The sequence below is a fragment of the Diabrotica virgifera genome, chromosome 7 (assembly GCF_917563875.1).
Source record: "Diabrotica virgifera virgifera chromosome 7, PGI_DIABVI_V3a".
NCBI lineage: Eukaryota > Metazoa > Arthropoda > Insecta > Coleoptera > Chrysomelidae > Diabrotica > Diabrotica virgifera.
Genome location: NC_065449.1, coordinates 1,811,348 through 1,828,199, shown reverse-complemented (window position 1 = coordinate 1,828,199; position 16,852 = coordinate 1,811,348). Strand labels below are relative to the sequence as shown.

General features: G+C 31.4%; 2 protein-coding genes across 6 annotated transcripts in view; one reads left to right on the top strand and one right to left on the bottom strand.

Annotated features, from left to right (window-relative positions):
- LOC126888354 (tyrosine-protein kinase transmembrane receptor Ror-like) overlaps positions 1 to 16,852 on the bottom strand; it is a 206,367-nt gene that overhangs the window by 75,924 nt on the left and 113,591 nt on the right. The gene's annotated exons all lie outside the window — the stretch shown is intronic.
- The window catches only part of LOC126888355 (uncharacterized), a 97,425-nt gene that overhangs the window by 13,226 nt on the left and 67,347 nt on the right, over positions 1 to 16,852 (top strand). For 3 of the 4 annotated variants that reach the window (XM_050656530.1, XM_050656532.1, XM_050656534.1), the window contains exons 3-4: positions 9,951 to 9,971; positions 11,766 to 11,854. In XM_050656530.1, coding sequence (XP_050512487.1) covers positions 9,951 to 9,971; positions 11,766 to 11,854 — 110 coding nt within the window. The remainder of the gene's footprint in view (positions 1 to 9,950; positions 9,972 to 11,765; positions 11,855 to 16,852) is intronic. The other variant, XM_050656533.1, reaches the window with a different exon arrangement.

Genomic DNA, 16,852 nt, shown 5'->3' with positions numbered 1-16,852 from the left:
AAAAAGTATGTGTCTATCTCGGCAGGTATTAATGACGCATGGGTAAAGAACCATGGATTCAACTGTAGATACGTTGGTTTTTACTATTAAAAATAGCAGGGGGGTTTAATACAAATCCTTGAGGGATGCATGATTTCGTCGTTGATATGACACCGTTTGTTTTAACTTTTATACTTATGTTCTCCAGGAAGATTTTGAGTGAAGGCTAGGAATTTGCAATATATTATCCAGTTTTTCAATATTTGTAAGGGACGATTTATTTCTTTAAATAAAAAAAAGCTAATTATTTATGAAATTGGTGTCAATTTGATCGAATTTTATGTTGAACAATATTACAAAACAAAATACTGCTTTTGAATTTCCACCGAATATGGTCAATTTAGTATGTTTCTTTGAAACATCAGCTTCCTCAGAAGAACAATCATATTACATTAAATATTTTTGGCTACAAACAATTTGTAGGTATATACAGGATGTCCCGAAACTCTCTTACCAAAAGGTAGCTGCAGAGAGTAGACGTGAATCTATGTCTCCCTAGAAGCCTTTGTAGATATCTCCTGAAAGTCAATGTTTTCCACATATCTTAAGAATGTTACAACACAAAAGTTCATACAAACTGTACTCGATTAAGCCGGTGGTGGCAAATGAGCCAAACTAAATAAAAGTTCTTTATTGCCACTAAAACAGGGGCAACAGGTATTTTTGGATACAGCAACAGAAAACTTCTATTAACACCAGCGCCAACTAAGAGTTGACTGGTGTCTGAAGGCTAACCCTTATGTGGGTATTGTTTCGAGCAGGGACATATTAGACCAGGGCGCATCTGTAAAAATATTAGTACATTTGGACGTTGAGAGGTGACTCAAATTTTTTTGCAGAAATTGCTTGAAAATAACTCAAATAATAATATTTGAGTTATCCTCCCTCTCAAAAAGGTCCGGAACATTGTTTAAATAATCAAAATGTCAAAAAATTAAGGAAAAATTCGATTTTTTTTTTGGTTTTTTGATTATAACTTTAAAAGTATTCATTTCCGAGAAAAGTTGTACTGACATAAAAGTTGCGCAATTAAATTTCCTACAATATAGAATTGGTTAAAAATTTAAACAATAGTCACCCCTGTTGCAAAATAGCAATAATTGTGAAAAAAAACATACAAAAACAAGTATTCGCATTTTACGTTTTTTCAACCATTTATGCTACACTTAGGACCTTCATATTTCACCCTGAAAAACTTTATGATACAGTAAAACAGTACTATAAATTTCATTAAGATCGGTTCAATAGATTTTGCAAAATAAATTTTGCAATTCAGCTATCGTAAAAAAAATTCATTTTTTCAAAATGTTACAGGACTAAAAATAAAGCAGATAGCAAGTTGAAAATTTTTTTGCATATAGAAGTGTACTGTACCTTTCATTTGCAAAATTAAAATCGATTAACACCACGGCGTCAGGAATTTTTTTAAATAAACATTAATTTTTGGTGCTACGCGCAGGACAGCGGATAGTTTGCTCTGATTGGGCATTCCAATGACCTTTGATAATGATTGATACATTTTAATTTTTATGACATTTCGATATAAATAAATTTGTTTATTGCAAAATAAAAACACATACTCTATCCTTTGAAATAACACTTTTATTAGCAAAAAAATTCTTTGTTCATATATTTTAACTTAAATAATAAAAGTTTATGATTTTTAAACATATGCAATTGTTTAAACAATATTTCACAAACAATAATAAAATTAGTTTGATTTTTGTGGAATTAAAATATTAAAATACAACAAAATATAGAGTAAGAAAATAATATATTAGATAAAGATTGGAAGAAATTTTGGTGGAAATCAACCTGTGTGAATCGAACACCGCTGTCCTGCGCGTAGCACCAAAAATTATTGTTTATTTCAAAAATTTTCTGACGCCGTGGTAATTAATCGATTTTAATTTTGAAAATTGCAAATGAAAGGTACAGTACACTTCTATAAGCAAAAACAATTTCAACTTGCTATCTGCTTTATTTTCACTCCTGTAACATTTTGAAAAAATGAATTTTTCTTGCGAAAGCTGTATTGCAAAATTTATTTTGCAAAATCTATTGAACCGATCTTAATGAAATTTACAGTATTGTTTTACTGTATCATAAAGTTTTTCTTGGTGAAATATGAAGGTCCTAAGTGTAGCATAAATGGTTGAAAAACGTAAAATACGAATACTTGTTTTTGTATGGTTTTTTCGCAATTATTGCTATTTTGCAACTAGGGTGACTATTTTTTTTAAATTTTTAACCAATTCTGTATTGTAGTAAATTGAATTACGCAACTTTTACGTCAGTGCAACTTTTCTAGGAAATTAATACTTTTAAAGGTATAATCAAAAAACGAAGAAAAAAATCGAATTTTTCCTTCAATTTTTGACATTTTGATTATTTAAACAATGTTCCGGATCTTTTTGAGAGGGAGGATAACTCAAATATTATTATTTGATTTATTTTCAAGCAATTTCTGCAAAAAAATTTGAGTCACCTCTCAACGTCCATCTCAAAACAGATGCGTCCTGGACTATATTTATTGTCTCTGAAAACTTAAAACTGTAATCATCGACATTATGTCGTTTATTTTAATACTTTTAAGTACGTAATACTAAATTTAAATCCACCCACTGCTTGGTGAAGAGGTTATATTGCAAGTTCTTCAAACTCCAAACTGAAGATGGTTTGATAAGACCAAAACGTTCGTTTTGAACAAAATCAACCACTGGAATCCATTTGGATGTTCTGATTTAATTTTTAATAAAATATGTACCAATTACAACAGAAGTTTTCACTTTAAGTGGGGTTTTTTTTATCCTTTTTAAGGGTTTTCCAAAAATATAGTGTTCCGTGATGTTCACGGAATCACATAAATAAAATTAGAATAAATGTAAACACAACAAACTGTCTGTCAATAATATTGGGACCGTGCAAGTTCGGCAAAGCGACACCTATTTCTACGCTCTGCAACTTTATTCGCACTTTTAATTATATTGGCCAATTATATTAGTCCTGGTTACTGGATAATTGTCAAGGCCATAGTCCAAAAAAATAATAAGAAGAAAAAATAAGATTCAGGTTATATTATTAAAACGTAAACAATAATTGTATGTAGTAAATAAAATTAGTTATTAAAATGCAGTACTGCAAGCAAAATACAATTAATTAAATTTATCTTTATATAATAATTGCATATCATATCAATATTGTGGAGCAACATATAATTTTTCTTCTTAAATGACAGTAGATATGGAATGTACGTCAATTTGACAATTTCAATTGACAATATGAATTATTTAAGAAAGTTGCAATATTTCTCCGCTATTCGCGCACGATCGTTTCTCAATTTCCTTCCAAGTACTTGCACACCACGAATATGTATTTCTTTCGGTAAAAAGAGCGCGAATATTTCGAAAGAGGGTTTGTTATTCTAGCGAGGGTGTGACCGCACGGAGTGCCTGCTGTGAATCGACTGAACTAGACCACAAACACTAATCTGTCATTATGTGGTGCTACTATATGGCCAAACAGGCGACAATTTATTAGATCTGGTGTTTTAAAAACTGAAAACATTTCTGTGGTTTTTAAGAAGTTGATAGAAACAAGCTGGCTAATCTGGTACCGTAACCTATTATGGAATTTGTGTTTCCTATGAAAAAGCCATTAATTTTATACATTCTGGTTTTGTATATTAGGTGCGAAACACATGTGAATTTTAAATGACTCATATTATTTCGTTTAGAAAGGAAAGTTAATATTTAAAATTAGCAATTAAAAAAATAGTAAAAGGGTAATTGAAGCGTGTCGCCACAGTAGTATTATATTTTTATAGTTTGAATCAAAATTTATAATTTCTACATGGTGTTCAGTGACAAGCTTTAAAACTCACGCGTGCTTTATCATATACCGTTGAATGCATATTTTATAAGATCAAAATCCAAAGACTATTAGCCGGTTTTAAAACAAGCAATTTATTTTTAAAATAGGATATGGCAGAAATCTCGAATATATGAATTTTATGAAAATAAAAGGCAGATACCGAGTACTGTTATTTTTTAAATCTTGCCCAAGTACGTTCGTCCTCAGAGCATCATTAGGGACATCTGAACTAAGTAAAAAAAACCCATTTGTAGAGATAGAAAAAAGTTAGAAAAACTTTGACATGAACTCAAAGCTACGATAAAACTAACAAATAACACACACTGGGCAAAGGACAAACAGATTGAAATTTAAATATTTGTCCAGTGTGTGTTATTTGTTAGTTGTATAGTTAATTTTAAGCACGTCTTAAGTAAATCTACGTTATTGTAAATTTTTTATTATACATCCGCTTTGAGTTCTTGTCAAAGCTTTTCTAACTTTTTTGTATCTCTACAATGGCGTTTTTTGGCTTATTTCAGATGCCCCTGATGACGCTGTGACAGGGAAGGTATACTGGGTCAAGATTAAATAAATTACAGTGCTCGATATCTGCCTTTTATTTCTAAAATTTGTTTTAATTAAAATATTATCTAATGCATTAAAAAAGTTCGCAAATATATTTGTTAATTTTAAGCTTAAAGAGGATGAATCCAACAAACAAATAAACTCAATAAATAACTATCCCAAATATTTAATTTTAACCGTGCTGATATTGATTGAAATTGATTTATATAATTCGGAATGTACTATTTACATTATAATGAAAGCATTAACATATCACCAGCTCATATTTTCATGAAATTTATTTGAAGATATATTTTAAATTAAAACTTTGCATAGCCCAGCTTCCGTTTCAGTTAGAGAGAGATACAAGGTGTATTTGTATTATAAACTGGTAAATATTTGCTTGGGATTATTTAGAACTTATTGATATACACAAATTACTGCCATAGCTTTGTAACAAACATACACGTTGATGTACAATAAACCTACCAATTTTTTGTAGTTCAGTCTCAGTGAAATTTATTGTATTCGATTCGTAAGAGCATCAGGGAACTTTGCAATCTAAAGTGGTGATGTAGAAATGAAAATTGTATTATTTAACAAGGAAATTCGTTTTCCAAAGTGCACTCCGAAGTGATGAAAAATAATAAATTGGTAATTTGTAAATAATTGACGGAAATGAGTTCCATATTACTACTGCGAAAGTAGGCGTTTTTGGGGGCACTGAACACAAATATCATGACGGTGATAGTCTCCTAGGCACCTGGTGCACAAGATGTGCCTCGTCTCCCGAGGTTTTATGAAAATTTTATACAAAATCAGTGCAAACTCATTACTCGGAGGGTTTTTGTGCTCGTTGAACACGAATATCATGTCGGCGATGGTCTTCACGGCACCTGGTGCTCAGGACGAGCCTCCTATCCTGGAGTTTTGTGAAAATTCGATTCAATATCAGTTCAAACTCGTTACTCTCAGGTTTTTGGAATCCCTAAACACGAATATTTGGGAGACGAGGCTCATCCTGGGCACCAGGTGTCTGTATCTGCACTATCGCCGTCATGACATTCGTAATCAGCGACCCCAAAAACCCCCGAGTAGTAATATTGAACTCATTTCCACATTATAAATTCCACAATTTTCATTTCGACATCACCATTTTAGTTCAAAAAATTTCGTAAGGCTGTTACGAATCGAATGCAACAAATGTCATTGAGAACCATCAGACTGCAAAAAATTGGTAAGTTTAGGACTTTTTACTGCTTCATTGCCTCGCATAATGGAGATAATAATTAGAAAATTCAGAAACAGCCTAAATTGTAAAACAATGCAGTTTTTTTAGAAGAATAAAATACAAACTATTTACTTATTAGTCCAAATTTATACTCTGAAAAAATTTTTTTATAGATAATTATTTTTAAACATGTAATTTAAAATATGCATTTGACTTTCGTTGGTTTCTTTGGAATCAAAAATTTTGACCTTTATGAACTTTCCAAGAGAACAAATTAAGTTCAGAGCAGAGTCTATAGATACAGCATCGAACAATTACAACGAAATAATTTGTTGTCTTAACTTTCTGGGGTCCAAGCGAGATTCGAGAGAAAAATATCCAAGTGGGTTCCAATTCTTTTGCATTTTATATCACTATTTTATTTTTTCTTCTTTTTCACATTGCCTTTTTCAACTATTGACTAGTTTAAACGGGGTTGTAGCTTCTCCTCCTTTATCCTTTTTCATTAGTAAGGATGTAGTGGCGTCATGTAATTTGTTTGTCGTTTCTGCCCAATTATCTCTCTCCTGTGCGTGCTGTTTTGCTTCGGAGAATAGATAATGAGTCATGTCCTTTATTTGGTCCGACAAAATCGAACAAAACAGAGAAAGGTGGAAAGAGCTGAGGGAGAACTATGTCCAGCAGTGGACGAGTACGGGTTGATGATAATGATGATGAGTGTTGTGCGATGTGCGGTCCATGTATGCGCAACATTCTACGGTAGACGCATATTTCAAATGAGACTTACACTTCAAATCCCACATCAAATCGACTTTTTTATGGTCCATGTTTCTGAGTGTAATGTCAGTTTTTTGTAATGTCAGTATCCTTCCATATTTTGACCAGTGGTCATTATGACCACTTCGTAACCTGTCATGTTTCTTATCTTTGTTTGGTTGTTTCTATCCCTATCGATGATCATTACTTTGGTTTTTTGTATATTTATTTTCAAAATGACATTCCGTACTCACTATGCCCAGCTTATTCATATTTTTTCTAGTTCTTCTGGTGAATACTATAACATAACGCCGTGTCATCAGCAGATCATAGGTCTTTGATTTTACTTCCTTTTGTAGTTGATCCACCTTACCATTCCTCAAAAATTGGACCCATACTGTGTTAATACGATGGTGTGACGAATAATAATTTAGTAAAAAAGTTCACTGTTAGTATAAAAGGTTCACTTTTTCAATGAATTCCAAAGAAATCGTTAGTTGTCCATAAAAAAGAAAAAAATATTGCATCATAATATACACATTGTAAAGGGTGAAATGATTAAAATATATCATGTTTAATTTACAAATTGTTTTAACAAAATTAGTTTTACAGTAAGCGAACAGTCTTGGAGCTCTTTTTTAATATTACCATTCCCTTTTTGTTGCATTTCTCAATATACTTTTCAGTACCACAGTCACACTTGAATGGCAAATCAGTTTAGATTGTACCGGGTGTCCCAATAAGAATGGCTCTCGGCCATATCTCAGGAACCGTTTATAGTAGAGCTTTGAAATAAAAAATTTTATAACAAAAGTTGCTTCAGAAAAAGCCTGGAAATTATTTTCATAATTGTGGGACCACCGCTAGAGGGCGTAATTGAATATCAAAAATTAAAAAATCTAAATTTTACAAAATTTTCCTAATGAAGGGGCACTGGAAATCCGATCGTCTTATTCTTCATAAAATTCTACGCATATTTGATTTGACAAGTTTAGGTCTACCTTTGGAAATAAGAGGTGGGGGTGAGTGGGAACCTTGTTATGAAAAACTGGCTGTGAGTCCGGTTCTGCTTAATCAAATTTTGCAAACTTGGTCTTGTTGAAGACAGATCTTTTTCGTCAATGTAAAAGTTATGATTTCGAACCAACTTACTGAGTAATATGCCAGCTAGAAGGCGTTATTTAATTTTTTTCAGAAATCTAGTGTTCCTTGGAAAATATTAAATACAAACATGCATTTTTAATACCATATTACAAAATTAGACAAAATTAGCAACAGAACAGCGAAAACCGCATGTTAATACCTTTTTTCTATCTCGAGAGATCTTACAAAACGTGTAAATTTAAAAACATAACTGTTACTGTCACCGGTAAACGAAATTCATTAAAAGTAGTGTGCTATGGAAACAACAAAGAAACATTTTCCATCTGTCAACGTATATTAGGTCTTTTCAACGCTTCTCATTTGTTTCGAGCCTCGTTCATATCTCGTATATTAATATTATACACGGATTATACGGCATATGACAGAGGCTCGAAACAAATGAGAAGCGTTGAAAAGCCCTATTAGAAAGAAATAAAAACAACTATTTAGTGATGACATAAACTTTCAAATTTTGCCCATCATTTTCGTTGCAAACATTTACTCTTTCAAGAGTAGATTGAACAGCAGTCTAAATTTCTGCTCTCGATATGCTTTGAATGGCGTTTAGTATTCTCTAGATAATGTATTCTAGAGTAGTGTATGATGGGCAACAATTTGAATATTTAGGTCGTCACTAAGTGGTTCTTTTTGTTCTGTGTTATATTTAATTTTAATAGTATTGTTTCTCTTTATATTGTTGTTTTAATTAATTATATTTTTATACGTTGACATCTGGAAAATGTTATTTTGTTTTTTTCCACAGCACACTACTTTTCATTAACTTAGTTTACCGGTGATAGTAACAGTTATGTATAAAATTTACACGTTTCTCGAGATATCTTGAGATAGAAAAAAGATATCGACATGCGGTTTTCGCTATTCTATTGCTAATTTAATCTAATTTTATAAAGTAAGATTAAAAATGCATATTTGTATTTAATATTTTCCAAAGAAAACTAGATTTCTGAAAAAAATTAAATAACGCCTCCCAGCTGGCTTATTACTTATTAGGATGGTTCAAAATTATCACGCTTACATTGAAGAAAAAGATATGTCTTCAACAAGACCCAGTTTTCAAAATTTGATTTAGCAGAACCGGACTTACAGCCATTTTTTCATAACAAGGTTGGTTCCCACTCACCCCCACCTCTTATTTGCAAAGGTAGAGTTAAACTTGTTAAATCAAATATGCGCAGAATTTGATGAAGAATACAATAATCGGATTTCCAGTGCCCCTTCATTAGGAAAATTTTGTAAAATTTAGATTTTTTAATTTTTGATATTCAATTACGCCCTCTAGCGGTGGACCCACAATTATGAAAATAATTTCCAGGCTTTTCCTGAGGCAACTTTTGTTATAAAATTTTTTATTTCAAAGCTCTACTATAAACGGTTCCTGAGATATGGCCGAGAGCCATTCTTATTGGGACACCCGGTACATATTATGTTGGCCCTAATTGATGTGGTCGACCTATTCAACAGCATAAATAAAATTAAGGATATCGTATGGACGATGTCTTCTGACCATATCATACAGAAATATAGGGCTTTCAGTTAGACATGTTCCCATGAGAGGAATAGGGCAGAAGAAACACACAACCCTGGCTGCGGGGTTAACAAGTTTTATTTAAAAAATATGTTGGAAGGAAGTATTTACACATGAACTGACAGTATAAGAATACAGTATGATAGGATGCAAAAGTATGGAATAAATTCATAATTTCAGAAACAGACGACTTAACAATATCTTAAAATACATTAATTTTTACTTTTGAATGGCCATCAATTGTTATATGTATATGTGTTGGACAGTACGTCATCAGTGTTGGCAATTAATTTATAATAACTCTTTAGAAATATACAATAAAATTATAAGAAATATTGAAACTGACGACCTTCAGCAACGATGCAATGGGAAACACGAGCAGCATGTGTATTTATTGTAATTCCATTTTACTTAATTAATTCCATAATAATATTTAATAACCACAGTTAACTATGTAGCAATAAATAATCGAATAATACATCGTTGCAAAGCCGATTAGGAGACCTATCAAATGAGGTGTCTCGTGGACTCGGTTTGTATTTAAAAAAATCGTTGATTACGTCATTATCCCAACATTGATAACATAATATCCAACACCTATATAGCAATTTATGGCCATTCAAAAATTTTAATTGACGCGTTTTAAGACTTTTATTAAAGTCGTATGTTTCTGAAATAATGAATGTATTCCATACTTTTGCATCACACTGTATAATCAAAAGCTTCTACAAATAATGATATATTTTACTCGTACCACAGGCTATTAAAAACGGCATTTTTAAATGTATTAACTTAATAATCATTTTTCTATTACAGGGATAATAACAGGGCAACTAGGTAACTTATGTTTTAACAATGTTTGTAACTAATGTTTTTAAAAATCCTTTTGCAAAAGGACTTTTAAAAGAGCTAACTTTACATAAAATTGGCATTCCGTTTTTTTTTTTTATTTTCTCCACCGCACTTGTTTGTTTGAGATTTTTTATTTCCAAAACAAATCTATTATAAATAAATTATTTACGAAGTTAATTGAAGAAGTATATATTATGAATAATAAATATTTATGTTTTAAATTAAAAAGGAACTCAAATATTACTAAAAAAAATCAAAAATAAAAAAATTGTTTAAACTAGTTAGATGGCTTATTTAACAATAACTGATTTATTTAAATAATACATATTCGTAATGTACAAATACTAATTATAAGTAATATAAATTATATAAAAAGAAACGTCAACATCCATCAACAATAACCAAAGACAGTTAATTCATAATAATTTATTATTAAATTATTAAAATAAATAGTAGTAGCAGTGGAGAAATTATTTCGATTAAATTAGCTTGTTTAATTCGTACATTTATTATAATTCATTTAAAAGATTAATATTTTTGACGAAATAGTTTTGTTATAGTTAGGAAATAGCAAAATATTTAGGAAAATATTAATAGTAGATATTTCTGAAAAACTAGCAGAACAAGCTAATCGTTCAGAAATATGATAAACTAGATCTAATCATGCATAAAAATACATTTTTCCCATTGTGATAGATGGCGCTGTAATCGCAGAAAGAGTCAGAAATCAGTAAATAGGGTATCGGAACGCTCCAAACTAATTTCTATGGCACTGAATACAGCTTTTAAGGTAGAAACTGAATCTGCAATAAAAATACGGGGTTTCTATTTAAGATGTTACGTTGCCCCCATCCCACCCCAGGGAGCAGTGGTGAGGAGTCGTGTTTGGTGTCATTCGACAGATTTTAAAAACATATTAAACACATGTTTTTAGGCGAACGTTGTTTATTTGGGGTCCATTAATAGAATTAGGATACCAAATGAGAGAATACGAGAAATGATAGGAGGCATACATACAATAATCGATGACATAAAAACAAAACAACTAATAGGTAAGGCCATGTACAGAGAATACCAGATGACAGGATCCCTAAACCGATTTTGGCGTGGACACCACAAGGGAAAAGGAAAAGAGGAAGGGCGAGAAGAAGCTGGAGGGAGGAAATTGAAATAGAACTAGAGGAAAGAGAAATTCCTCCAGGTCTATAGTTAAACAGAGAAGAATGGCGGTTAGGAGTCGAAAGGCATCGGAGAACGCTGTAAACCGATAGTAGTAGTAGTAGTAATAGAATAGTAATAGAATTCTCTAGTGGGTCATTGACAGGTAGTTAACGTAATAAAAGTTTAATTTTTTAATTTTTTAGTTTTTAGTTTCCTAGTTAGAATAGTAAATTACATAAATGCCACAAAAATAGCTTCAGAACAATAGTAATAATAAGTTTATGTGAAGTTTAGGATAAACTTATGATACCCGTTATTTTTTTTTAATCTAAAAGACATGAACGCTGGCCTTTATATTTAAGACATTTTTTCTGTAATCTGTTATATTTATATGTTTTGCACGAATTAAGAATCTTACGACCTCCAATAATTAGGGTTTAGTGGGACCAAGAACTATTTTGAATGTATGAATTAAACAACATTGAATTTTATAATTAAATATTTTTCTAGCGTGGAGTGTGACAAGCTTAAAATAAAAGAAACTAAAAATGATCTGGCAGCGTTTGAAGTTCAAATATTCTTGATAAATTTAAAATTTAAACGAACGTTTTTTTTCAGGTTGGATCGAAAATCTTCACGGGGAATGATATACGAAAATGAGGAACTTCGACTGAAAACCATTAATATAAACGCTGAAGTTGAAAGTAGTAAGTATGCCTATGATTCCTAATTAACTTTATAATAATTTCCGTAGAAACGTAACAAGAAAAAATATTTTCATGCATATATGTATATCTACTAAATTACCAAATTTGCATAATGTACATTTTTATGCAAGGGCTTGAAAAATAATGAATATGTAATTAAATAATAATTCTGTGTAGCCTATCGTGTATATTTAGTGACAACCAAGAATAGTCCGGGTAGTATGAGCGTACTTACTTACTCCGTGGCGTTAAAACTATTCGTGGGTTTGAGCAGAATCGACAACATGCCCCCACTCTTCTCAGTATTGAGCAACCTCTATCCAATTTTCCACGCCCATAGCTTTCAGGTCTCCTGGTATATTATCTCACCACCGGAGTCGAGGGCGTCCATGTGGTCTTTTTCCAGGTGAGACTTCTTCCCATATCAGCCTGACTATTCTTTTGTTAGAATGTCTTGTGAGGTGTCCTGCCCATTGGAGTCTTCTGGACTTCATTTCTTTTATTATATTGGCGTCTGGATATAGTTTTTCGAGCTCTTTGTTAGTTCTAATCATATATTGTACCGCTGGTGCATCGAGCATAGGCCCTAAGATCGTCCTTAGTATTTTTGTTTCCCAAACACGTAGTCTCTCTTCGTGTGCCTTTGTTATCTTCCACGTTTCATTGCCATATATCGCCACACTAATTAAGAATTGAATGACAATCAAAACATTCTAAATAGGTAAGAATCAAGTATCGTGCAGTGATTGAATTTTTATTTTTGGAAGGTTTAAAAGTAAAGGAAATTTATGAACGAATGATGAAAGTATAAAGTATATAATATATAAGGATTCTTCGCCTTCAATTAGTAAAGTACAAGTAGAAGATGGGCTGGATTTAAAAGTAGTCGATAAGCCTTGAAGACGATCCACGTCAAGGGCGTCCAAAAACAACAACAACAACAACACCAGGAATCGTAGAAAAAATATACGATATGGTATTGGAAAATCGTCAAGTGCCTGAAATGGATTTAGTAAAAGCTCCAGGCATCTCTTTGGGCAGTGTAAGCAATATTTTGAAGTATTGAGTATCAGAAAGCTGCGTTCACAAGCCGCATTCGCTAACAACGGAACAAAAACACATTCGAATGCGACATTCTCAGCAACATTTAGAATTTAGAGCATTTTCGAAAAGATAAAGTAGATTTTGTTCGTCGATTCATCGCTATGGATGATACGCCAGGAAAATAAGGCAAACATTTACCATGTTCGGGACACTTGAGCAGCCAGGTTGCAAATGGGTTTTTTGGGTACTATATACCTAATACATTATAAATACAAAAATGACCGTCACAGTTTGGACAAGAAATTTAGTTATTAACAAATAAGGGAGTATTTTCGTTTAAATCGCTACAGGTAAAAATAGGCTAATTAAATATCTCATTTACTTATATTTTTCTTTTAGTAGATGAGCCAAGGTTTAAAATAGCGTTTTTTGAAATTTGGTCTGATCATTTGTTGCTTCGGATATTGCAAAATAAAACTAAAATTTCGAAAATAAAAAATTTGCTATAACTTTTGCGAAAATTAATTTAAGACTTTCATATTACATGAAAAGTTTAGTCAAAAAGTCCATACAATGCACAACAATTTTTAGGACGTTTCGTCAATTAGTTTAAATTTTATTCAATTTGTTTATCTCAAAGAGCTTTTTTTTCGCAATGTTATTGTTCAGAAAATAATAATGATATAGCAATTCTGTGGAAACAACATGAAAGAAGATGTTTTCAACTCATTTACAAAAAATCATTAAAAGTCCTCTTGATCACTCCAAAAACATTTTACTAAAATAGAGTCATTTTTGGCTTATAAACAATTTGAATAACTTTGATAATATTGACTGTAGGCTAAAACTACAATGGGATTTGAAAAACTGGTATTTTTATACGAATTTTCAAAGAAAAACTTTTCGCCTAGGATAATTACGGTCAAAATTAGCCACTTTTTTATTTAATTGACGGCTACTTTGTTTATAACAATTAAGCAACCTAACTAGAGTTTGAGTAACTTTGAACCTCAAAAGAGTGGTTAATAAAGTTTTAAAAATGGCGTCCTAACGGAATGGATTCGTGGTCGGTGGAGGGGAATTATTAAAATCCATGCACTCAAAAAATGAAACTGATTCTTCAAACATATGCTGCGATTAATATCGCCGGAGCTTGTTGATGGATTTTGATCATAATTTTTTTAATTTGTATGTACTCGTAGTCTTATAGAGTACGTTATGTACACACAACCCCACCTAACATTAAAAAATGTTAATGGAAACTCCCCTTATCACTCAGGGATATGAAAAATAGATTACGACCGATTCTAAGACCTATCGAATATAAATATATAATTTCATAAAAATCGGTCAAGCGGTCTCGGAGGAGCATGGAAACTAACACTGTGACAGGAGAATTTTATAGATGTAAATATATAGATGGCTATTAACAAATAGGGGTTGGTGATAGAAGAGTGAAAATTAAGGGTTGTATGTATTTTTTAATTCTACATCATATAAAATTAAGGTAGATAGTTTTGTCCAAAAAAATAAAAAAAAATGTCAGGGGGCAACCCCCCTTATAACTTATGGGTATAAAAAATAGATTAAATCCTCTTCAACGTCCTACAGGATAAACGTGTAAAATTATATAAAAATCGGCCAAGCCGTTTCGGAGTAGTATGGTAACTAACACTGTGTGTAACTAACACAGGATAATTTGCTGTATATAGAAGTAACTGCGAATTAAATAATAAAAGTAGCTAACTTTGAACCTAATTAAAATAGGCAAACAGTTTTTTTTTTCTAAAAATTCGTATAAAAATACCAGTTTTTGAAATCCTAAAGTAGATTTACTCTATAGTCAATATTAACAAAGTTATTCAAATTGTTTAGAAGCCAAAAATGACTCTATTTTACTAAACTTTTTTCGGAGTGATAAAAACGACTTTTTAATGATTTTTTTCAATACTTTAAAAATATAACTATTATTCTTGCATGTGGTTTCCACAGAATTGCAATGTCATTATTATTTTCTGAACAATAACATTGCGAAAAAAAGCTCTTTGCGATAAACAAATTGAATAAAATTAAATCTAATTGACTAGTCTTAAAATTTCTTGTGCATTATATGGAATGTTTGACTCAACTTTTCGTGCAATATGAAAGTCTTAAGGCCATTTTCGCAAAAGTTATAGCACATTTTTTATTTTTGAAATTTTAGTCTTATTTTGCACTTTCCGAAACAAAAAAAGATCGGACGAAAATTCAAAAAGTGCCATTTTAAACCTTGATTCATCTACAAAAAGAAGAATATTATAAATAAGATATTTAATTACCCTATTTTTACCTGTAGCGATTTAAACGAAAAAACTGCCATTTTTGACACTTATTTGTTAAAAACTAAGTTTTTCGTCCGAACTGTGACGAACATTTTTGTATTTATAATGTATTAGATATATAGTACCCAAAAAATCCATTTGCAACCTGGCTGCTCAAGTGTCCCGACAAAAACCTTATTTCTCTGGACTGTCTACTGTACTTGCAAACTGGTAAAACAATAAATTCTGGATATTATTTTAAACTTTTAGACAACCTGAAGCAAAAAATTCGCGAAAAAGACCCTATCCTATAAAATCTACGAATCCGAGAACTTTTTGACTCCAAATTCACTTCACCTCTGAAAATGCTACAAATAACTTTAATCTATCTAAAAAAACTCACACAAAAAGTTCAACAGTGGTCATGAATATACAACTTAATGGGTACATAAACACATCATTATCACTCATCAAGTCTGTATATATAAAATAAAAATATTTTCGTTTATGTTTGGCTACCTTCCTCGTTTAAAAATTCACGATACTAACGACCCTGACCTATTTCCACATCATGTCGATTCCTTTTGATAAAGATCCAAAACCTGAGATGTTTCTGAATTTGAATGCTGTTTCAACAAGGCGTTAGATGTTCAGTAATTGTTTCGTCGTGCCAAAAAAGATGTTAACAACAGTTTCACTTTTCGGAATACAGGCCAATGTTAATCGGCATTATAATTTTGGTTGTCCAGACATTTTTAAACACATGCCTTAGCATGAACTTTCTGTATCAGAAATTAGGTTAAACAGACAGATCGTTCTACAAATCCAAAAGGAAAAAGAATTTCCTATAGTCGCTAGTCGGCTGTATACCAATAATCACACAAAATTTTTAGTAAAACCCTTTATAAAAGGTATATTTTATTAAAAATCCCTTAAAGCGTTACATCACAGAACGTTTTTGAACTAAAGAGTTCATCATCAGTGCTGCTAACAGGTTTTAAATACTTTACGCCTTTAAATTTTGCCCTTGTTATTTCTATATAGCTTTTAATATGTTGTGTTTGTTCTACGTATTGACTAACCATTGTTTCTAGATATTTGTTGTTGTCTACCTTTTCTATCTGGATATTAATATGGAGTGCCTCGTTGTCTTTTGGATGATTTGTAATGACCATGAATTTTGTTTTCAAAGTTAATTTTAATACCATATATGGTCTTTTCGTTCAACCGTTCCTTATGTTTGTCAGACTTTGTAGATATCAAGTAAATATATGACAGGGTCATCAGCATATCTTATATTATCAAGGATTTCACAATAATCCCATCCTTACTTACACTTTCCAAAAGCTTCTTGGAAGAGGGCTTCTTTATACAGAATGTAACAAAAATACAGGTCATAAATTAAATCACATATTCTGGGACCAAAAATAGTTCGAATGAACCTAACTTACCTTAGTACAAATATGCACATAAAAAAAGTTACAGCCCTTTGAAGTTACAAAATGAAAATCGATTTTTTCGAATATATCGAAAACTATTGGAGATTTTTATTGAAAATGGACATGTGGCATTCTTATGGCAGGAACATCTTAAATAAAAATTATAGTGAAATTTGTGCACCCCATAAAAATTTTATCGGGATTTTGTTCCCTTA